At 36.1% G+C, this 23,578-nt stretch overlaps 1 protein-coding gene across 2 annotated transcripts in view; it reads left to right on the top strand.

Moving 5' to 3' along the window:
* The first annotated feature begins 1,555 nt into the window (after positions 1-1,555).
* Positions 1,556-23,578, top strand: part of LOC148674908 (adhesion G protein-coupled receptor F5) — a 45,693-nt gene continuing 23,670 nt past the window's right edge. The window contains exons 1-7 of one of the 2 annotated variants that reach the window (XM_088625666.1): positions 1,556-1,726; positions 15,395-15,505; positions 17,925-17,985; positions 20,230-20,373; positions 20,978-21,142; positions 22,034-22,140; positions 23,430-23,491. In XM_088625666.1, coding sequence (XP_088481792.1) covers positions 15,401-15,505; positions 17,925-17,985; positions 20,230-20,373; positions 20,978-21,142; positions 22,034-22,140; positions 23,430-23,491 — 644 coding nt within the window. In that variant the 5' untranslated portion in view covers positions 1,556-1,726; positions 15,395-15,400. Of the gene's footprint in view, positions 1,727-15,394; positions 15,506-17,924; positions 17,986-20,229; positions 20,374-20,977; positions 21,143-22,033; positions 22,141-23,429; positions 23,492-23,578 lie in introns of those variants that run through there. The other variant, XM_088625668.1, reaches the window with a different exon arrangement.

Below are 23,578 nucleotides of genomic sequence, written 5' to 3'. Positions count from 1 at the left end.
TGAGGTGGGTGCTAGCATTTAACGTATGGCATCACAATTGATGTTTTGTTAAGATGTTATCATGTTTAATCCTGATCTCCTGTATCCACCTTGCAGATCCCTCAAGGCAAGACAGTCCTTTAGGTAATGTACAGTACCATGATCTCTTGCCCATTGTCCTGGTCAGGAAGCGAATAGCAGACTGATTGGAGCTGAGCTGCACCACATATCATTAGAATGTTTCAGAATGGACAGAACGTTACAATGTCCTGGTCTGGTTTGCAGTCCTGGGAGAGGTTTCTTATCAGAAGTAACCCTGTTAGCTACTTTCCTCTGTTTTACACAGAGGCCCAAGCTGCTTTGCCAAGGCAAGAGGAATATTATTAGAAATATTTTATAACACTTAATTCTAAGTGTAATAGTATGCCTTGCTGTTACAGGAAAATGTTACAATAGAGTTGTATATATCGCTGGAAGACACTGGGGATTACAAGCACTCATTGAAAAAGAGCAACCACTGGCATTATATTTTCAGTAATTAGTACAGTTTCCAATTGGTAGTGCAGGATGTACTATAATTGACATTTGGTTAGTTTATTGGAGAATTCACCAATACATCATGCTTGGTTTGAAATCCAGCAGACAGCACAGTGTCACAATACATGTTTGTGCCCATTGTATGTAATAAGGAGGAAACTCCAAGAAGGTATTGACAGCAGAGAGGGGTAAAATGAATGGGTTGTAATGTGCATCTGCAAATACGTTGCACATTTTCACTCTCCTGTTATGTTTTCAAGTATTTTCATCTATGGAAATGGCAAATGCTGTGCTACTGAGCAGTATAATGCAGTTACGTAAAAACAATTATCTGATTTGTTACTACCATATAACCCCTTTGAACGGTTTTGAGAGAAAACTGTTCAAGAAGCAGAGATGGTAGGTAGAATGTGATGTCATAAATGCATCTTCAGTTTCCTGGATATGCCTACTACTACCACCATGGTGTTGTAGTATCTGTAAAAAAATGCATTATATAACAGGTTCATTTCAACTGCTTGAAAACACTACTGAAAGGTTCTTTGAAGTGAGATGTGACAGCAATTACATTGCACTGGTCTATGATCTGGATTCTGACCACCTACAGCTTAATTGTGATTTGATGATTGATATAGCAAACGTATGGGGTATCAAGTTGTCAACATTTGTACATTTGACAGATCGTTCCTAAACCTCTGATAGATTAAAATAGTGTAGTTTTTTAATTAAATCTTTTGATTAAATTGTGATCAGTAGTGCTACCTTTCCAATGGAAATGATGAGTCTCTTCTGTTGTTTTACTGGCTACAGTAATGAATTTGTTTCTCATTTAATAAGATACGTTCATTAACTGAAGATTCCTTTTTTTTTGTTTACCAAGCTGAAAGTGAAGATATGAGGAAGCAAATGAAAAAAAAATGAACCTGTTGGACAAGTGTGTGCTGACTCTTCATGCTCTGTTTCAGGAAGACGTTTTTTTTATTACAATGGAGGTGGGTCTAACACCAGACACCCCCGGAAACTAGGTGTGTCTAACACTGGACTCCACATGATGCAGATTAACTTGCTTTTCAAAGAAACACTGTTCTGAACCAAAGACATCGCTGCCAGACAAATGAACATGCCTTGTCTCCTGGTGGTTCTTGGAATCAAATAGTTTATAGGCACATAGAAGAAAGTTCTGACAAGGAAAAAAAAACATTTCAGGCAGGTAAGATAAGTCAATTTCTTTCACAAAACATTTCTCATGTTAACCTAAATGCAGACTTGTGTTTGTATGATACTGGCATTTATGTAGTAGAGACAGAATGTTTTCAGGAATTAGTTTCACTTTATGAATATGTTGTACCCTTAATTCCTCCACAATCTTAACAATTGTGAATTCTAAATTTGTTTTTAAATTCCAGTACAGTATATTGTTTATATTAAGACAACATTTTCAATGTGATACCGAATGGTAATGTGAACCTTAAAGCAATAAGCATAACTTCTGTGAATTAGGTTTATGACACAGTATGAGATACTGAGAAAAAATAAAATGAAACAACTAATGGAACCAATGGAACCAATAGCATTACTTGCATTTTAATACCTCCTTGTATTTTGGCTTATCATTTTGGGGACTGAAATACTACATTTAATTGGTCATACTACTAAATTAAACTGGCAAGTGTGATGGAATAGTTAAAATAGCATTTCAGATTACTTTTAATTTGTAGAGTTGTCATCACATTTTTGAAGATTGTGCTCAATGTGAAGATTCTTAAATGATTTGAAAGTTGAATGATCACCAAAAACTCTATTAATAATAGTCAAAGTTGTTATGATATAAAAAGTGTGAATGTTTCTGCTCACTACATACTTATATTTTGACTCCTGATATATAAGATGTCTAATGTTTTTGTACATCAGTGTATGTTTTTTACTGATAGGAGTGCCTGTACTACAAATATATGAAGGCACGTCAATACTTTTCATTTATTGAGCTTTGCACACAAAAATAATTTTTAATTATATAATCATAATCACTTTTATTCTTATAGTGTACTTTTCAATCCAGAGCATAATCAAGGAAATAAATAATAGAATGTACAGTAAAATACATGAAAAAATGTATAAACATGAAATTAAGTTAAAAGATAAAGGCCATCAAAAATAATGAAGTTTTAAGTTGATTTAAAAAGATCAAAGATAGTGCGTTTTTAATACGGTCAGGAAGAGTATTCCAAAGACAGGAGAATACCACTGAAAAGGCTAAGTCACCTAATGGACAATGTGAGGTCCTTGAAACACTGAGAAGCATAGAGCCAGTGAAACAAAATGAGTAAAACGAGACGTGTGAGGATAGTAACTCTTGAAGGAATATAGAAGACAGATCTGTTACGGACACGGACTAAGATCCGTGTCAGGTCTTGTAGTAGAGCCTATGCAATGTGGTAAGAGCTGGAGAAAACAGGAGGCGTGGTAAAAGGGAACAAACAGGGGTTTAATAGTGCACAAAATAATAGTGACAATCCATGAGACAGTGAAAGAGGGAGACAAAGAACAGCATCCAAATCCAAACAGGTCCAAAGGCAGGTCAGGACACAGTCCGAGAGTCCATCAGCAAGAAATCCATCCTGGGACGTGACAAGGTTTAAATCCCCGGGAGGGGGGAAAACATGGAGAGACGAAACGTGGAGGTCCAAAGGTGACGGGGTGTGATCCTCCAGACCCCGGGCTCGGGAAGCGGGAGGTGTCGGGGATGAGGCCTATGCCCTCAGGAAACTGACGTAGGGTTTCCTGGTGCCAGGTGGGCCTCGCAACATCCTTACCCTAATGATGAACCCCGAGTACTGGAGGAGCTAGTCTTTATACACCTAAAATGGTACACTTGGGGAGCTTAATCACAAGAACAAGAACAGGAGTAGGGAGGGATGTCAGGCATGACAAGACCAAGCACCCTGTGGGTCAACGAGACAGTCTCAATCTTGTAAGAGACTGGCAGACAGTGTACCTTTTTCAGCACAGGAGAATTACAGTCAGACTTGGTCAGCACTCAAGCAGTACAGTTCTGAATAGTGTTGTTCTTAACAGTACAGTGTTGATGGAACAATTTAAGGATTCAGTCATGTGTGTAGGTAGATCTGAGTATAATCATCATAATAGTGGAAGTCAACCTTTTTGTTTCTGATAATCTGGTCTAAATATTGCAGTACTGAAAAATAAGGGCTGAAGACTGAGCCCTGAAAACTCAGAGATGAGAGATGCAGGTTTTGATTTAAAGTTGTCAAGGCTGATAAATTGATGTAACAAGTTATAACAGAAACTGCTCATTATTTTCAAAATCATTGAAAAATGTATTCAATAATAAGTTATAATTATTGGAAATATGTTTGGGGTCTTTACTTTTTAAGAATACAAAATTCTTATGACCCACCTGCATCTTCCTGGATAAAACAACATGAAAGTCTATAAACCTCGGTAATTCATACTCTTAATTATCTAACTGACGAGGCATGTTTGAAGATTGCAGTTATATATTAGTTCCTTGTTTTTTTGTCCTTCATAAAACAGTTTAATTACTTATAATATGTGATTTAAAGACAGGTAGTTCTTTTGTATGGGTATTTTACATATATAACATAGAAAATGTAATGTTTTTTTATTGAAGATATGAGCGTAAAAAAGCTCTTTCCATATTAATATAGTTTAAAATGAAGGCAAGGATATTTTATATAATCATGGGAAAAAATTCTACCTCTTTGTCTGGATTTGTGCTGGATTTTGTTTTTGCAACACCTACAACAATTTATAAGCCTTATCATGTTACATGGCTTCAACAAAAAGAGCACATAGGCCTAGCTTCCTAGTTATTCGAGTTATTCAACCAAATGGAGGTTTGGGGGGAGATCAAACTTTACTTTTGCTGTCTTACACACAAATGCCTTGCCTCCTGAGCACCCCTATTATGCTTCAGACCCTATCTTCCTGTTAACTAGCTTCAGCTTTAATCCTTCATTGTTTCTGCACATCCTCATGCATGTTGCTTGGCTCCCACCCCAACATCGCCTTGTGCTTTCTTGATTTTCTGTCATGTCACAGTTGTCATCATGTCTACTCTTCCTTTCCGACTTCTGCTGATGTCGTTACTCCTTTCTGGAGCCTTGACACAACCATGCTCCATTATCCCCTCTCTTCTCCTAAATTCCCCTTTTCTCTGTCCCTCGTTCTGCCAGATTTCATAATTGCACATCCACCCGTTGAACCCCAGCCTATCTATCAGTGTTTTATTGTTCTCTTACCCTGATTCTCCTTTCCTGCTGCCCCATTTGTTGTACCAAGCATGTTCACTGTACCAGTCTACATCTGGTTCTGGGTCTTCATTCACAACTCACACCATACCCTGTACCTAGGAAGCAGCCAACCATGTACGGTGTTGGCCCCTGATTCCCAGCCCCCACCAAACACTTCCACTAGCAGTCCAGGGAAACTAACCTCCCACTTGCCATCAAAAACCATAAATGTAGCCAGCATTTTTGGGGGTTACACCTGGAATCTATCCTCAGTCATTCAGATTAAGGAAACTGACCTCAGACAGTCAGGTAAAGGTATTTACAGTATATACTTCAAGCTTGATTCTACTATTAACTATTAACTATTATGTCTTTTTATTCTAATCACTCCCTTTGTTTTTGTCAGTCAGCTATTCCACCTGTTCACAGTCAAGTATCAGCAAACAGTTATATGCTATTGGTTTCTACACCACCTCATCATCAGGCTAACCAAACTTGATCTCAGCACCAATAGTTCTAATGTTACCGTTTTATGGTCAGCATCGCTTGATCCACAACCCATTATTGCATTTTCTACTATCACACCCTAGATCAGTGTCACTGACCCTGCATGTATCCAAACTGACCTGATCAACCAAAAGCTTGCGTACCATAGGCTCTTTATTGATTATCCCCTGGGAAAAAATTGTTTTGCGGCATGGTCCAATACAACAACACAACAAGGATAGACAAAAATTACCAACAGAGAACATAATACAATAGTGTTACAGGAGATAAAAGACTTACTTTACATTGTTTAAGAGTCATATTACATATTCCCGAGTCCATTACTTTTACACTTTTACTTTTAGGGGATGAGATACACACTCCACAATACTCTTGGCCTTCTTTACAAGAAGAGGATATGTAACTTGTTTTGATTTGCCCCAATTATTTTTGCTACTTATTTTCACTAATGTTTCCAACTTATTACAATAAACTGTTCTGATGTTGCCATACCTACAAGTGAGACAGGCTATTACACTTTCAATAAATAGTATGATCATTTTCAATCATTTTGCTTTGGTTTCAGTGCAAGTTCTCCACCAAGGCATTTGAAGATGCATCAGCATGTTCATTGTAATGTTGCCTTGACGTGTACCATGAATTCTGCTACAGCTCTGATAAGGTTTTTAATTTAATTTTTTAGGACAGCTAGACTTTTTACCTTTCTAAAGTTTTAGTCAGTGTTCCTGGCATTAAATGATACATTTCCCACTAAGAACCTTAGAAATCATTTCAGTTCTAAAGTTGAAGGCACTCAGTTCAGAAGTAACAGAGTTAGATGCAGTTTTTTTCATTATGAAAGACACCAAAAAATCATTTTCTTAATTTTTTTATATAATTAAGTTCATTTTCAACCTTTCGTGACAGTGGCTTTTGTTAAAGCCTCACTGTAATCCTATAGGTGAACACATTTCTTTTGTATGACAAACAGAAGAAAAATATCTCTGCATCACCATTAAGATCAGATTAATCAGACAGACCCTACATGTATTATGTCATAACATCCAGGCGTACATTTTTAACATACCTGGTATGAAGTTCATGGTATTCATGGTATGAGCATGGAGAAAAAATGAAAATGAAACAAATATCTTACTTTCTGTCATTGAGGAAGGTATTAAAGTATTATTAGTGACAAAAGACAAGAACAGCAGTTAAAAAATGATCAGTCACTTTTCAATAATAGACTGTTATACTTAAGACTAGCATACACCACCACTTTATTAAATTAATCAGAGAATGTTATTGAGCAACGCATTTTGTGTGATAATGTTCAAGCCTCATGTTCCTGGAATGCTTACAAATGGGTGATAATCTTGTCACACGCAATGCTAGGTTTTTACTTGCATCAAATAATTCTGTAAGAAAGAATAAATGTAGAAAACGAGATGTACAGGCAAAGTAGTGGATCCTAAATTATGACGTGAGAGAAGAATATATAGTAGCTTGTAAGTGTAAGTCACTGTCCTGTAATGTTACATGAATTATAAACTTACTGTACTGTATACTCACAGAGTCCCCTGTATCTAAATGCAAATTGTTTCCTGAAGATATTTCAAACTATAATCCATGTCTACTTCAGGAAACATGTTCTATTCTGGCATACTGTAAGTATAATTTAGCAAATACTATTAAGGGAAACAAGTTTCTAGTAGCACATATTGTACAGGTATCTTGCTCAGTGTCCTGATACCACTGATTGGACAAGTAAAACTGTAAAGGCCAGTCTAAGTTATTTTGAGACGTAAAGAACTTTTTCAATATAAGTTTAAGACTAAGTTTGGATTTGGTTACTGAAAGACTACAGGTTATTTCTAACTTGTTTGTGGCTACAGAGTTTGCATAATGTACTGATACAATACATGGTTTTGACATGGGGACCAAATATGAATGCTTATACATTTCCAACTACAATGAGTGCTTACACAGTGTGAAAAGGCTATACTGTCTATTTTTTTTAACCATTTATGAAATATTTAAACTATGCCAAAGCTGGAGCATTTAAAACAGGTTTCTCAAGGAACTTAACACTTTTTTTCATCAGCAAGGTATTTAGGCTCTATACATCTAACGTCAGAGGGTCACGTGTCACTGGGTTTCGCTTCAGATATTATCTTCAACATGTGTACTAGGAGTGCAGGGAAGGATAATCTATGTAGACATTTATGATTGCATTGCTGAAGACATTTATGACATGATATGACTGTAGTATTTGAAAGTGAATTAAAATTATCTTTATATTTAGTGTTATCATATTATTTAACTCTAACTTCTGTCATTGTTCAGTTTTATTAAAAAAAATCTTTATAAAATTGAATAATTTTTTAACTGTTATTGCTGGTACCACAAAACTCATATGTACCACATATGTATCTTCACAGCAGTAAACCAATATCAAAGTTAGATAACTTAAAGCTCATCATTAACAATTCATAGTAATGCAAACTCTATCTATTGTATAAGCTGTAGAGGTTGAAAAGAGTTTAAATAAATGCAAAGCCAATATCAAACTAATGTTTCTGTAGGTATGATTTTTAAGTAAATATTTAAAAATGTATGCACCTAACTAGTATTAGCCTGACATTATGCTTCCTAAAAAATGTTGATTCCTCTCCAGAATTATACGAAATTGTATTATTAAAGTATTAGATCAATTTGAATCAGCAAAATTTGGACAATTAAAGACTTGGTCAATTATAACAATTAAATAAATAACTGTGGTCTCAATGACAATATAAAGGAGGAAAAAGAAAATCACTAGGTGCGAAAGGATAAGGACACTGCAGGCAAGGGCAAAGATTCACATAAGCACTGGATTGTCAGCAGAATCACCTAAATTAAAAAGATTTAGAAAGTATAAGAAAACATCTCACAAATCTTAATCTTAGAGACTGAGAACTTAAATGAGAAAAATTATAATAAAAAATACAGAATCACTAGAAATGCTGAGCTCAAGAATGTCACACTGCAGGATCTAATATGTTTGATCACTAGACCTTGCTTTCCAGACACGACATGAGGGTGCATTGTGATTATCATAGACAGGTTAAGGTAATAAAAGTAGGTTACTGGCCCAGTAGATGAAACCGGTAGAGCTTGTTTGGCAGTGATTATGATTACCTTGAATGTTTCTTATAATCTGAATAATTCTTTGAAATTATATACAGTAGGATGAGGCATGCTGATGTCTCACAGCTCTTTGAGTCTGAATTCAAATCCAGACTGAAATGTACAGTAAAATATGTATACAGTATGTTTTCCCTCGTGCTCACGTGTTTTTTCTGGGTGCTCCGATTTCCTCCCATAAACCATAAACAAATAACAGAAGAAAAGCCTAAGCTGTGCATTGAACTCTTGCTTAACCTTATTCATGAGATGCATGTTTAATATAGGCCAAGAAGCTGAAATGCTTTCCGTCCTCTCAATAAAACAACTTTCAAAGAAGGTTTCTCTCTAAGACTCCTCACAAAATTTCCCAGAAATTCAAAAATTCACAAAACTCAGTTTCTTTCACAGAAACCCACAAGGTTTCTCTAGTTCCTGGTCTATCTTTCTGTCCTCCACACGACACACATCATTCTACTCGGTGACTGACCCTGGAAGCTTCCTCTTCTTGCTTTTTTTTAATGATTTACCTGACCAATTGGCTTCCTGCAATTGGTCAAGGCACAGAGCAGCAGCTCATTCCCCAGATTCTTCTGGGGGAATGTGGCCCTACAAAGCTGTGCTCTCACTATACATACAGATGCAGCCATCTATAATGCACATCATTCTTATGTTAACAGTAAGCATAGCGCATTATATCACCGTTTTGGCTGGTGTGCCACAATTAGCCTTTAACTTCTCAAAACAGATCAATAGGTGGCACTTGTGTTGTGTTAGATGTTACTGAAATGGCAGCTTTATTTTATCTTTGCTTTTATTATTCTAATAATCATACAGTATGTCTTGAAAATATTACATTGTATTTGCAGTATAAACATACAGTGTAAATACATAGCCTAACAACCATTTCAATTGGAATGTGGCTGTACAGTATGTTTTTTTTCTGAAAAGGGGGTTATATTGCATGAACAGAGCTTGGATCAGACTTTGATTTTTTTTAATATGTCTGTGCCTGAATTTTCCAGAAAACAAGAAATTTCAGGAAGTGACTATAACCTTTCCCAGACAATCTTAACAATTTTCGCCCCATCTCCAACTTACCCTTTCTTGCTAAATTTCTAGAATGTGTTGTCACGCTTCAGTTACATAACCACCTCATGACAAACAACCTTTTCGAACCCCTCCAATCTGGCTTCCGTCAACTTCACAGCACAGAAACTGCCCTGGTCAAAGTCACTAACGATCTTCTAATAGCTTCTGATTCTGGTTCTCTTTCTATACTCATCTTTCTTGATCTCAGTGCTGCTTTTGACACTGTTGACAATAACATCTTACTTTCTCATCTTGAGACTGTGTTTGGAGTTTCTGACACTGCTCTCAAATGGTTCAAATCTTACCTCCCTGATCGCTGTCGCTTTGTCTCTCTTAATGGGTACAGGTCTGAAATTGGTCTTGTGTTCCTCAGGGCTCAATATTGGGCCCCTTGCTCTTCAGCATTTACATGTTCCCACTTGGTCAGCTTTTAAGATCACATGGCCTTAGCTTTCATTTTTACGCTGACGATACTCAAATATACATCCATACCAAACCTGACACTGATGTGGCTGTCTCTATTCTATCTAATTGCATCTCTGACATAAAAAATTGGATGACTCAAAACTTCCTTCATCTTAACTGCGACAAGACCGAAGTCATGCTCATTGGCACCCCCCATCAACTTCGTAAAGCCAGTCCTGTAACCCTATCTGTAGATGGCTCTGTACTTGAGCTTCAATCAAAATTATATTATATTCGATTCTGGCTTAACATTCTACCCCCATGTGCAGCATACTGTCAAAACATATTTTTTTCACCTTAAAAATATCGATAGACTACGCCCTATGCTATCTTTAACTGTGGCTGAAAAGCTGATCAACAAATTTGTGTTATCTCGAATTGACTACTGTAATGCTCTACTCGCTGGGGTATCTAAATTTACTCTGAAAAAACTGCAGTATGTCCAAAATTCAGCAGCCAGAATCCTGACCAGGTCTAGTCCAAGTGATCACATCACTCCTATCCTGGAGTCCTTGTACTGGCTTCCGGTTAAATTCCGTGTAGACTTTAAAATCCTCATGCTCACCTATAAGGCTCTGCATGGCTTGGCACCTCAGTACCTGTCTGAACTATTATCGCCCTACTCCCCACCTCGCTCTTCTAATTCTGCTCTCCTTACCGTCCTCCAAGTCCGTCTACATTATATGGGTGACAGGGCCTTCTCCTGTTATGCCTCCAAGCTCTGGAACTCTCTCCCCAAGGATATCAGAGAGTCACCTTCTCTAAACTCCTTCAAATCCAGACTCAAAACCCTCTTCTTCAGAAAAGCCTTTACTTAACTGGTTCCACTCTTCACCCCTCTGCTTTTCCTAGTACCACCATCCACGGTCTCCTCTATATATTGTAATTGTGTTTTATCTTGTGTATTCTTCTTATTTATTGTTGTTGTCATCCTGTAAAACGCTTTGAGAAGCCACCTTTAAAGGCATTGTATAAAATAAAGTTGATTATTATTTTTATGATTAGTAGTAGTATTATGCTGTATGGCAATGTCCTTTTGTGGCGAGAGGTTACTTTCCAAACTACTTTCAAAAACAATAGTTTAGGAAAGTCGCCTCTCACCTGAACACCAAACATTTATGCTACTGTACTTACTGGGCTGGGCAAATATATCATATGTACAGTATGCCATATACAGAGGAGTATCAAAAGTCCTGCATAGAAAAAAAATGTCCAACATATGAGTTTATGAAATCCCAATTTATGAGATAAAAATACTAATTAGGAATACTAATTTATTTTTTCCTTGTGGCATTAGGACATTGTCGAACAGAGCTAACAATCGTGGTTAAAAATGGTTTATGTTAAAGCATGTTTTTACATTCAATTTTATTTAATTAAAAGTTTTTTTTATTTAATTCCAAAACTTATTATGGAATTAATATCAATAAGTTATTATTGAATTAATATAAATACAATTAATATTTTATTTGTATTACTGTTATTTAATTTTAATTTACCACCAGATCCCACTGTTTTTTATGCTTTATTTGTTCACCCATTTGTAGCTTATCCTGATGTTCAAGTTTAAGCTTTATATTAAAAATGCAAATGTATATTTATGCTTAAGAACATGATGGGCAGGTGAAGTTTTACTCATACTGCAGCATGACTTCTCTCACTGAATTTCAAATGATATCAAATCCAACTTTTTCACATTTCATCTGTGCAGATACCTCTTGGTCATTTTTCACTCTGCATGGGTCTCAGCCTCCTCGTTCTCAAAGGGTAGAAGGTGGAAGATGGAGAGATGTGAATGCATTTTTATTTTGGTTTCATAACATCACTGATCTTAAATCTTTATTTTTGTTGTCTTTTTAATGCCACTTTAAGGTCTAATGGAAAACTAAACAAATTGTCAATTCTCTAGTCTCTAGGTCAGCTAGAGAAAAACAAACTGAAAGCTGTCTTCAAACACTGAAAGAGGTATAGCAATGCAATTTTTATATTTCAGGGCTAGAAAAAATCGACATTGATGAGTGCATTTCAAACCACAATAAAAAGTAAAATGCATACAATAACGTGTAAAACCTCCAATCTATAACACAAAATAGATTAAATTTCCAGGTATGCACAGTGCTATATTGCCATCACTCTCTGTGATTCAGAATGAGGGAACAAAACGTCCGGTGATGTGAAATGGCCGTATTGAAAACAAGCAGGCTTGTGAATACATCTCTTTCAATCCCATATAAACATTGCTCTTGACTTTGAGATGGTTTTGCAAACAAATACCACTTACTTGTTAACTCTGCATGCAGATCATGTTGGAATGTTTTTATGGGGACTGCAGCACAACCTGTACTTATTTCTTCTTGCATCATATTACATTAATCATTACAGTAATTAGTGAGCAGGAAGTGTGGCTTCACGTCACTGTTCCCGTAAACTCTTGACAACAAAGCGTGACAGTCATGGTTCCGCGCAGGGTCGTGCCCCCCACCGCCCATTCCGGCCCCCACACCTGGGGCGCGAACCCGGCGTAAAGCAACAGGGCTCGAACTGCGTGAGCTAAAGGAGACCTCCCTCAGCCCAGGCAGCTGAGGACCCTGCTACGCGCAGTGAGGGCACTGACGTCACCACACTAGCTCCGCTACACCCTTCCCTGCTGAACTTCGGCTCGGCGAAGGACACTCCACACTCCCGCCCGGGTCACGGCACCAATGTGACAGTCACGGTTCCGCACGTAGTCGTGCCCCCCGCCGCCCGTTCTGGCCTCCACACCTGGGGGACGAACCCCGGTCTCCGGCGTAACGCAACATGGCACCAACCGCTAGAGCTAAAGGAGACCTCCCTCAGCCCAGGACCCTGCTACGCGCAGTGAGGGCGCTGTCGTCACCACACTAGCTCCACTACAATACCAACTATACAGTGCTTTCACAAAGTTCACGATTTTGTGTTTAATTCAGAATTTGTAAAATTTTGCAATGCCATAAATTATTTTATTTTGTTACCAAGATTTAATAACTGGACTGAGAAATTGGTGAGTGTGTGGAGTTAATACGTAGCGTGTGTTATCCTTCCCTCCACCCTCCTATGCGGTATGTGTGTGTGCTGTGTCCCAAATTAGGACATTCTTCTGGCTTTTTAAAGTGAGTTTGTTCAACACAATGCATTGTAAATATCTGATGAATTGTAACAAAAAATATGTTCTTCTGAGTGTAATATCTTAAACAGAATGTCCCAAATGAAAATGGCGATGCACAATAGCGTGGAAAGCTTCTGTGAGCTCAATTGTGATTTCTGTTTAAGGGCATCTTTAAATACCCTTACTCTCACCGAGCACCCTGTAGATTATTGGTTTGTAGTCAAATGACCAATAAAACTGGTTTTCTTTACTGCCCCTATGTTTGCCACATGTTTGCTCACTAAACACTACTGTGGATCATTCAAGTTATTACTTCATTTATTATTAATATTATTTTAATATTTAACATACTGTAGGTTAAACTCAGGTCTCCTGTGTGGCAAGCAAGACCACTGAAATGCCAATGCATCACTGTGATTGGATATACAAAATTAAAACTGCAAGAGTCCCTGCTTGCAGAGCAAGCGAAATGAAACAAACCCAAAGTGGAAAGTGAAAGAAAAAGTACACAAAGTATACAGAATGACTAATAATTCAGTATACTGCATGACATCGAAAATAAGTTACATTAGTTATATAGCATTGTGACGTATTATTTTATTTAGAGTTGTGTGAAATCATTGTATTTAATGAAATTGTCGCTAGTAAAGTATTAGTACTGTATAGCATGATTGGTACAGGAAAGACAAATGGGTTAATAAACATTTAATTTTTACTATTAAAATAACATTGACAACCATACACAGTTAAATTTTAGAGTAGTGCAGTCCTGTGTTCGATTATTTGAAAAAATAAAAATGGTGAGATACAGTGCTGTTCGTCATGCTGCAGTACTTGTTGCAATGCAACGCCTGACACCTCCCGCATTTTAAATTAGAGTAGAAATCAAAAGTGATGGGATTAGACAAATGCAAAAGTGTCCAGAAGTAATGGAAGTTAGAAGGAGTTTTATACTAATTGTGTATGTTAGTATGAATGATGCTTCATGTTATCTTTTTACCTGGTGCTAAAGTAACTCTTATCTACAGTTAACCTAGATGAGTAGGTTTATTCTATCTTAGCATATATAAAAGGTGAAATCATTAAACAAATGATAGATAAATTAAACAAAGAAGCTGTGCAAAGATTTGTTGGAAATCACAAATAAACCTAATGTTACCCATTATCAGACAATGAGACACTGAAATTCGCTCTGCATAAAAAAAAAAAAACAACTAAAGGTTATTTTAATATTTAACATACCTGTAGGTCAAACCCAGGTCTCCCGTAAAGCAAGCAAGAACTGTACCACTATCTATTGCATTTATGTTTTATTAGCCAATGTTTCACTTTATCATCATGTGCCTACAAAGAAGTGTTGAATTACTATTATGATATCAACAATGTCTTGTTCAACTTACGTCAGCACATGAGGCTGTTAAAGATTACAAAACTAACACTTTTTAAAATGAGTGATGTTCTATCTAGGAATAGAGATTCAGAATTGGATCTGTGTTTGGATACTGGTACATATAGTATTTCTCCCTCAAAATTTACTAAAATTTGTTGTAGCGATATTTTATCAGAAATCACAGTTAAAAGGCCTACTATATATACTGTACCTCAGAAAATATAAGGAGCTTTAATTTGATATCTGAAAAATGTATTTTTAAAATGAATATTTATAGAACTCCACTGACTTTAGAAAGTTGTGAACAATGAAATAATTCCACATTAATAAATTTAATAAAGTAATACGTTAAGAAAATTGTGATTTTTATTGATGTTCTGTGTTGATCACCCTTTCTAATCTTCAAACAGTGAATTGGATTTTCTGCTTTTTCAGTCTTCAAGCTTGAAATTACACACATTTTACACTCAAATGGTCCAGACAAAATCATGTTCTACCTAAAACCTAATTTTACAAAATGTGTCCATTAATTTTTAGAATTATTTATATTTTGATGACATTATTAAAATAAAAATAGGACATCAAAGAAAATACTAAGCATATGCTTTATGTATTTCATGTGGTTTAACATGTTTTAACAGAAATTGTAGATTTGAACAAAAGGGCCAGCTGATACACTATATAACACCAAAAAGGTTACAATTACAGTTATTCATGAAATCCCACAGAACAAACATAGTAAACATACACAAAACTAGCATGACTTATCCACTGAGTTCTGAAAAGACTGATGTCCAAACCAGACATTTTTTGAAAATGTACCTCCTGTATATTTTCCTTAAACTCAGTTTTTTGGCTTTAATGTTTTTTTTTTTAAAGGACGGAATGGCAATACCAAAGATTCTGCTCTATTCTACAGTTCTGCTATTAGCCTGTGAGATTTCAACAGCACAACCTTGGTTCAAAATTCCAGGATGGTACTCCTTTCAGGTAAGAAGAATGTTTAGGAATATGCTACTTAAAGAACCTGCATATACACATTTTATTTACATATAAATTATGCATTTTCTTTATTTTTTCCAAATTTTGTTTTATAAATTGCTGCAAAAAAACTTTTGCTTTAGTATCCAGTGATTCATTTTTGATCCACTCTCATACAGTATCTTTATTATCATGCCCTCACAAAGCTAACAATTTGTAAGTATGAAATATTTCTGTTTTACAATTAATTTGAGATAATATATTACTGACAATTTAATGTCTGTTGTTTTCCCATCTTACATACATTATTAGTATACAAGAGTGGGATGATATTGCAGTGGTTAGTATTGCTGCACAGTGCTAGGGACCTGGCAAAATTCCAGACCTGGAGTGCTGTCTGCATGGAAATCAAATGTTCTCCCTCTGCTTGTATGGCTTTTCTTTGGGTGCTTCAGTTTACTCCCACAGTCCAAAGACTTACTTGTAGGTTAACTGGATTCTGGGAAAACTACCACTGCAATGAGCCTGAGTTTTTGCATCCGTGTGTGCAATGGACTGGCATCCTGTCCAGGGTGTGTCCCACCTTGTGCCTGTTGCTCTCCGAGACAGGTTCCAGCTTCCGTGTGACCCTCAGTTGGATAAAGTGTTAGAAAATGGATAGGTGGAGATGTTATACAGCAAATTCTCAAATACTGTACAATGCTAATCAGAAACTTTTCTCCAGGGCAGCGATTTCTTGCTTTTTGCTCCAGCTGAGTTCTTAGTCACAGGCTAATAGATTTCATTTTTCAAATGGGGTAAATTTGTAACTTGCTTTTAATTTTCAAAAAGCTAAATGGATTTTTTAATTGGCATCAAACCTGTATTCTGTTCCGAGTTTCATACCTACCCTCATTAATCAATTGATCACCTTGTAAAAGTTGTTTAGTCAGAAATAAATAAGATGGACAGCAAGTTGAGGAGAGGCTACCTGTAACGATCAGTTCTTTCTGGACCCTATGCGGACGACACGATCCGGAATTGTGAGGATACAAGAGGGAAAATAGTCATGCAGTAGAAGAGTCTGGAGGCGGGGGGCGTGTCCGAGGAGTGCAGGTGTCCAGGGGAAGTGAATCCAGGGCGAACAATCCAAGCGTATATCCAAAGGGGGAATCCAAAAACACAAGAATAAGTCCATAGCCAGGTGATCCATCCAACAAGAAATTAAAACCATGAACTTGCGGACGGACGAAACGGAAATCAGATGCAGAGCCTAGATGAACGTCAGCGTCTGGCTTTTAAGGTGGACTGGGAACAGGGGTCAGGTGCACAGAATTAAATCCAAAGTGAAAGAGCCGGAGCGCCCTTAAGGAGGAGGGACTACAATCGTGACGCTACCTAAAGTTCTTTGTGCTGCATTTGTCAGGAAACAGTACCCCTGAAGTACTAACCTACTAACTCCCCTAACCTAATCAAAGCCTAACCAAAGAAACAGGTTAAATAGAAGTCTAAACAAGCAAACAGATCGATTAAGTCATCAATTAGCACTAAACAATGTAGAGCTCAACTTAAGAAAAACCAGCAGACAACCCTCCAGGAACAGGGTTAGGAAACACTTCCCTATGGAACAGTATAAAATGTGACTTAAATGTTACGTAATGTAACGTATATGAATTATGTATTTTAAGAAATGTAAGTCTTTTTTAGATATTTATTTTTTAGGCATTTAGATTGTTTTCAATTGAAGAATATTTTTCTATCAGTATAATTACTACACTGAGAAGCACCAGAATATCAACAAATGTGATGGGTTCCAGTGCTCACATGTTGTTTAGTTTTTTATGCTTCTTTGTACATAAAAAGAAAGTTAATAGGTATTAGAATTTAAATCTCATTGTACCTCATTGTACTCTAAATTTTTAAGAAACAAAAAATGTTTAGCATTAATTTAAAATACAGCAGTAGAACACAAGAGGGAGCTCTGGCATCAAGAAAACGAATAGTAACATGCCTTTTTCTGGTTTTCAAAATAAAATCAAATAACATCCATTCATTTTCTAAGCACTTTATCAAATACAGGATTACGGGGCTGCTGGAGTCTAAACTGGCAAGCAACAGGCGCAAGGCAGTATACAATGGGATGCCAGTCTATCAGAGGGCACACACAGACATAAACACACACACTCATACCAGGGCCATTTTTCTCAGAAGCCAATTAACCTACCATACTGTAGGTCTTTGAACTGTGGGAGGAAATCCACATGAACATGGGATGAAGACGTTTTGATCCTTCTAAACCCTATGATATTATCTCTTATTTATACATATCTCATGAATGGATGTATGTGCATTTTATGTATTTTCACCAAACTAAATTTAGCTGAACCAAATATTTTGTTTTTCAACATTGCTACATTACCTGAATGTGTAAGATGATTTCTTTTCTTAGGCCAACAAAGCTGAACAGAGCATTGAAAAATCACCTGCTCATTTCAGGCAGAAACGTGAAAGTAAGTAGGTCAACTTCATTTTAGTCCCAAAGCTGTCATCAAACATATCAGGTTTGAGGTAAACACTTGAAAATCTAATCCAATTACAACAAACTTCAACGTTCACAATAGTCAGTTTAATAGGATTGGAAAATGTTCCTTAGAACCTAATGCATAATATTTGTTCAACTATAAACACATATGTTTGAAAGCATCATTTAGTGTGAATACATGAAAGATGCCTGTCTGTTATGACATGCTGTAGACCAGTGGTTCTCAAACTTTTTGGACCAAGTACCACCCCTAATCCAACCAAAGTATCCAAGTACAGTACCACCTACAAATCATCATCTCATAGGAACCCCAGAAATTATCAATGACCAACATGAGCGCATGTGCACACACACTCACACATACATATAATAAATATTATAATAATAAACTTTGTTTGATATATTAAAATGTGGCTTCTCAAAGTGTTTTACAGAAAAAAAAACAACACATAAAAATAAAAAAGCACCATTTCAGTGAGAGGGGTGAGCCTGTTTAGTCGAGCAAAGCAGATGTGAATTAATTTTTCGAGCCTTGATACAATTCACAACAGAGTCTAACAGATTTTAAATCGTCAGGCATTTTCTTGATGGCAAAGGTCTCGCGGTGGATGTTGCAATGAAACCATTAATTTCTGGAGCAACCTCTCTAATTCGTGCAACTACACCTCTGTGTCGGCTTGTCATTGCTCTAGCACCGTCTGTACAAACTCCGACACATTTTATCCAGTCGATGCCATTCTCTTCGATAAATTCATTCAGAAGCTGAAATACGTGCTCTCCTGTAGTTCCTGTTGGTGGCGGCTTACAGAACAGAAAGTCCTCACGGGACGTACCCTCAAACTCGTATCTAATGTAAACGAGCAAATTGGCCAAATCGACTACAGACTCATCTAATTGCAGTAAAATGCATCTGCTCATCTTAACGCGCTCTATCAGTGTACTTTTGATATAATCCTTCATTTCAATAATTCTATGAATGACTGTGTCTTTCGGGGGGGGCAGCAGGTCGAGCTGTTCAGCAGTTTTTTCTCCACACATAATATTGTGGGGCTTACCTGCTTTAGCAATCCGCAAGCTTGCATTTTTCCACGTTTCCGTTTTTATTTCAGTGTTTATTTTAAGTATTTATTTCATGCGCATGTGAGAGAAACACAGAGACGCTCGGTGTATTTTTCTCAAATTAACTTAGAACAGTTCTTAAATATTTTTCTGTTATTTTTCACGCTTTCCTGTGCTCACAAGATTACCAGCGTTTGCTGCACGCATTTCTATGCATTCCTGTGTTTACAACGTTGGCATTGTTCCAAAATCACACACATTCTCCTTTCTCCCTGTTTGCTGGAGATACAGTAGCTTTTTTTAAATACAATTGGTCACTTGCATCCGTAGCACACATTCCTATAGAGTGGTATAGAATTACAGAGTATCTCTTGTGTCCACTGAAGTATTAGCGCGCACTGTATCGTAGTACGTAGGCTGCGTATTCGACACGTATAAAAATACAAAATATGAAAACCCGTCCCGATTTTTTCAGCGCACAGAACACAGTTCCAGGATCATTTGGCGTACCACCTGGCGGCACGCCACGTACCACTGCCGGTACGCGTACCACAGTTTGAGAACCACTGCTGTAGACAACCAGCTGCCCTGGGTTTAACTGTCACCTGACAATTGGCCCAGGAAATAGAGGTTTCCAGGTTGGCCATTAACTTCTGCTAGCTAGCAGAGCCTCTATTATTCACTACACCAGAAGGAAACGCGAGCAGGGAAGTGACTGACTGATTAACTCATAATGTGAATTCTGGATTATGAGGGTTTTTGGATTTGAGGTGCTGCTTGGCTGCACCAGCTGCTTGGCTGTACTTTATCAATAGAGACCTAATACTTTCTGCCAGAAGTTCAACTTACATTTTGCATATAGACAAAAAAAAATATTTTGCCATATGTTTGTACTATCACTTAAATGATATGTTGCAATTCCAAGAAAGCTAAAGCAACCAATGACAGGATGTTTTTATACATTACATACATGAACGGATCCAGTGCTCCACTTTTATGTACAGTATAACTACCTCTTGTGGAATTGATCATCCCTCTGAATTTCAATACCATGTAATTATAGCCTGAGATTCTCAGTCATGTTTATTTTCCAAAACATTTTAAAAATTAATTATTCACTACTATTTTAATATGTGTTTTCTTTTTTCTCAAGCAAGTCCGCTGGAGTACATTGTTGATATTGAGCTCAATGTTTCAGATAAGAGTATAATAGAACAACTTAAGACATTCATGAATACCTTGTTTCCAATTCATATTACTAATATCTTTAACATCACTGGAGCAAATGTCACTACAGGTGAGTATTTAGAAATTATGACTTTATGTTTATAGGTGTCTGTCTGTTTGCAACTGTAAGTTCACTAGAGGCAACAACATCCAATAATTAAATATTTTGTGAGTGTTTGGAATACAGTATTTGGTGAGAAAGATTTTACCTGCTTGGTTAAGGGGTAACCTCCCGACCATAGAATGAGGAGGCTCAAACCCCTTTTAGAGAGGAGTGAACTAAGGGGTAGCAGCAAGGTGGAGATGGAGCAGAGGAGGGAGGCTTCAGACAAATGTGAAGAAAAGTGTTTATGCTCTATATACTATACAGTATATATACTTAATTATAAGGGTACAACTGTTGGAATCTTATGGAAGTTACTCATACTGCTCCACTGAAAGGCCTTAATATACAAATGGCTTTCAATAAAATTGTCACTCAACTAAATTAATGGTAATTAATAATGGTAATGATACTGCATATATAAGAATGGAAACAAAAATGCCATTTAAGCTTTGTACTGCACTCTTTTCCTGCAAAGGGCAAACAAGCTATTTACAATGATCCCCCACTTTAAAGCAAAAACACAAAAGAACACGTATTTTGAAATGTAAACATTCTGTGTTTTCTTCAGTGTGCACACAATCTGGCAATGAAATAAGGTGTGAATGTGAAAATAATTATGTCTGGTCATTTGACAACTGCACCAAGTATGGATCCTGCAGCAACATAAGTGGAAACACATGTACATGTATTAAAAATCTTCCACCAGATGGACTGTTCTGCCAGCCACGGCAGTGTAAGTACGTTTGGCATATCTCTTCACTCTTTGACAACTTTGTCATTTCAGGTTTTATAGAACTTTTATTATATTGGATACATTGTTTTGTTTTCCCTTAATTAAACAATCAGTTTTTTTATTTAGCAAAAGAGCTAATTACAATTTGATACATGAATAGGTCTAGTTTATAGATCTGTTATAGTTCCTACAAGTGTACAGTGTATTTATATGGACATAAGTGTTATATCAAACAAGGGGATAAAATGTGACCCCACAATACAGTATGTGTTTAAGCAAAGGTTTCCATGAGTTATTTCATTATAAGTTATATTCACGTTATAAGACTTTTAAGCAGTTGCACTTCCATTGAGACCACTATGTTCTACTGCTACTGTAGGTTGCTGTCTAGAACAGGAGATACCAACGTCAACATTCTTCATCTAGAGTCCAGGAGGTTTTCTATGACTAAGTTATAAGCAACTCTGCTCCTAGAAGAAGGGTTACACTGATCCATTTAAGTTTTAAGATGCCCATTGACCTCTTCTCTGTGGATTTAAGATGTGAATATTTTTTTTTAAATGTAGAAAACTGGCAGTTTCATAGCCATTCAAGATCTAGTGTTGGGAATCCCTGCTCTAGACGTACAGTAACATTAAAATCTGAAAGTGCTGCAAGATTGCTGTCTATCACAGTGAATATACCCTGTGGTATCTATCAAAATTACCAAGTCTACATATCTGAATCAGCACTACATACAATATCTAATGAAACATTAAGACTGACTGTAAACTGTACTGTGAAAAAGCAGGTCCTTGGCTTTACTTAGTAACCATCTTCTAAAATACACTAAAGGGAATTATATTGTTCCATAAATATTGGAAGAATAACTCTTGTGTTCTTATTTTTCAGTTTCTGCAATACGAATGTCCTTCAAAATCAATGGTGAATTTAATGAAGAACTTAAAAATACATCATCTTCCCTGTATCAGACATATGTAACGGACATTACAAAGGGAGTGAGTTGATCCTTTCCAATAATTATCCATTGCTTTTATCCCTATTTGTCTTCAAAATCATTTTTGTATTTATACTGTACAAATAATCACCATCTTACTTTATTAATACATATAATAAAGATATGTAAAACTGAAATTAACTGCATTAAAAAAGAAAAAAGAAAATGTTAAAAAAATGTACCAACTTTTTTCTACCTACTGCAGTTTTACATAATAAGCATATTCCTTTAATTTAAAATTGAATGTTCCTTTAATATAATAAATACAGCAAGAAAAGTAATATAATACAAATTCTGATATTTGTTTTTAAATTTGAATCTTGCCACACATGCAATAACATTTGCTGCAATAGTTCACAGTTTTTGAAAAAACATTTTACTTCCATTTTCAATGGAGATATCTCCAAACTGAGATTATTTGATATTGTGTTAATCCAAAGAGCAAGCAAAAGAGGATCTATATAGTTCCAGATGACCAAGATAATTTTCTGGATACAGCTAAAAAGAATGATTTTTTTTTAATGGAACAGATGTCCATTTACAATCAGAAGGTCACCAATTAAATAATTTGGGGGGTGGGTGTAATATTTTAGTTATTTCATTCCAAAAACTTAAATCCTTAGGATAGGTAACAAATGTGAGTGAGATGATTCGCCATATCTCTAGCAACTGTCTGTATTTTTGTATTTCCTGAAATGTTTGAAATGTCCACTGGATGTAAAATATATTTTATGTGTTCATTTAAATTTGTTTGAACATAACAAACTCGTTTTTTTTTACAGATGTGTCATTACTTTGCCATCTATTTTGTATTGATACTGTACCTTTAGCTCCTTATCTTAATTATTTCTTGAATATTTTATTTAAAAAGGATTGTCTTATTAATTAATTTAATCCAGGCTTAATATAATCAATTTAAACAAATGGGTAATTAAAGGCACTCCAAATCCTCCTGTGGCCCAAGTTAAATTCCTTCATTTTAATTTGAAAATGCATATGCTTTAAGCAGATATTACAGTATGTTGCTAAGGCACTTCCTCATAGCCTATACCGTAGGTCTGACAGATGTCATTAAGAAGGAGACATTTTAAATAACTTGTTTGCTTGCTAATTAACAATATTATGTGTTTCGGTTACATTTTTAAGACAAGGTTTGCTACGCACTATGAATTATATTATATTGGTTTCCTATATATCATTAATTAAATATTTTTGAAAACCTGCAAGTCTTTATTTTGATACGCTTTTCAACTTATTAGCTGCACTACAACCTACAATTCTTCCTTACAGATCACAGGAAGCTATGGGAAGTTCATAAATGGCTTCAATGGAGTAAAAATCATTGGCTTTATGTAAGTATTGAATTGCTGTTTGATTATGATTATTATAGTAGCAAAAATCTTGTTACATTTGAAATGATTATATTATTATTACAGTAA

Source organism: Lepisosteus platostomus, chromosome 3 (assembly GCF_059453375.1).
Source record: "Lepisosteus platostomus isolate fLepPlt1 chromosome 3, fLepPlt1.hap1, whole genome shotgun sequence".
NCBI lineage: Eukaryota > Metazoa > Chordata > Actinopteri > Semionotiformes > Lepisosteidae > Lepisosteus > Lepisosteus platostomus.
This window is presented reverse-complemented; position numbering and strand designations above follow the sequence as displayed.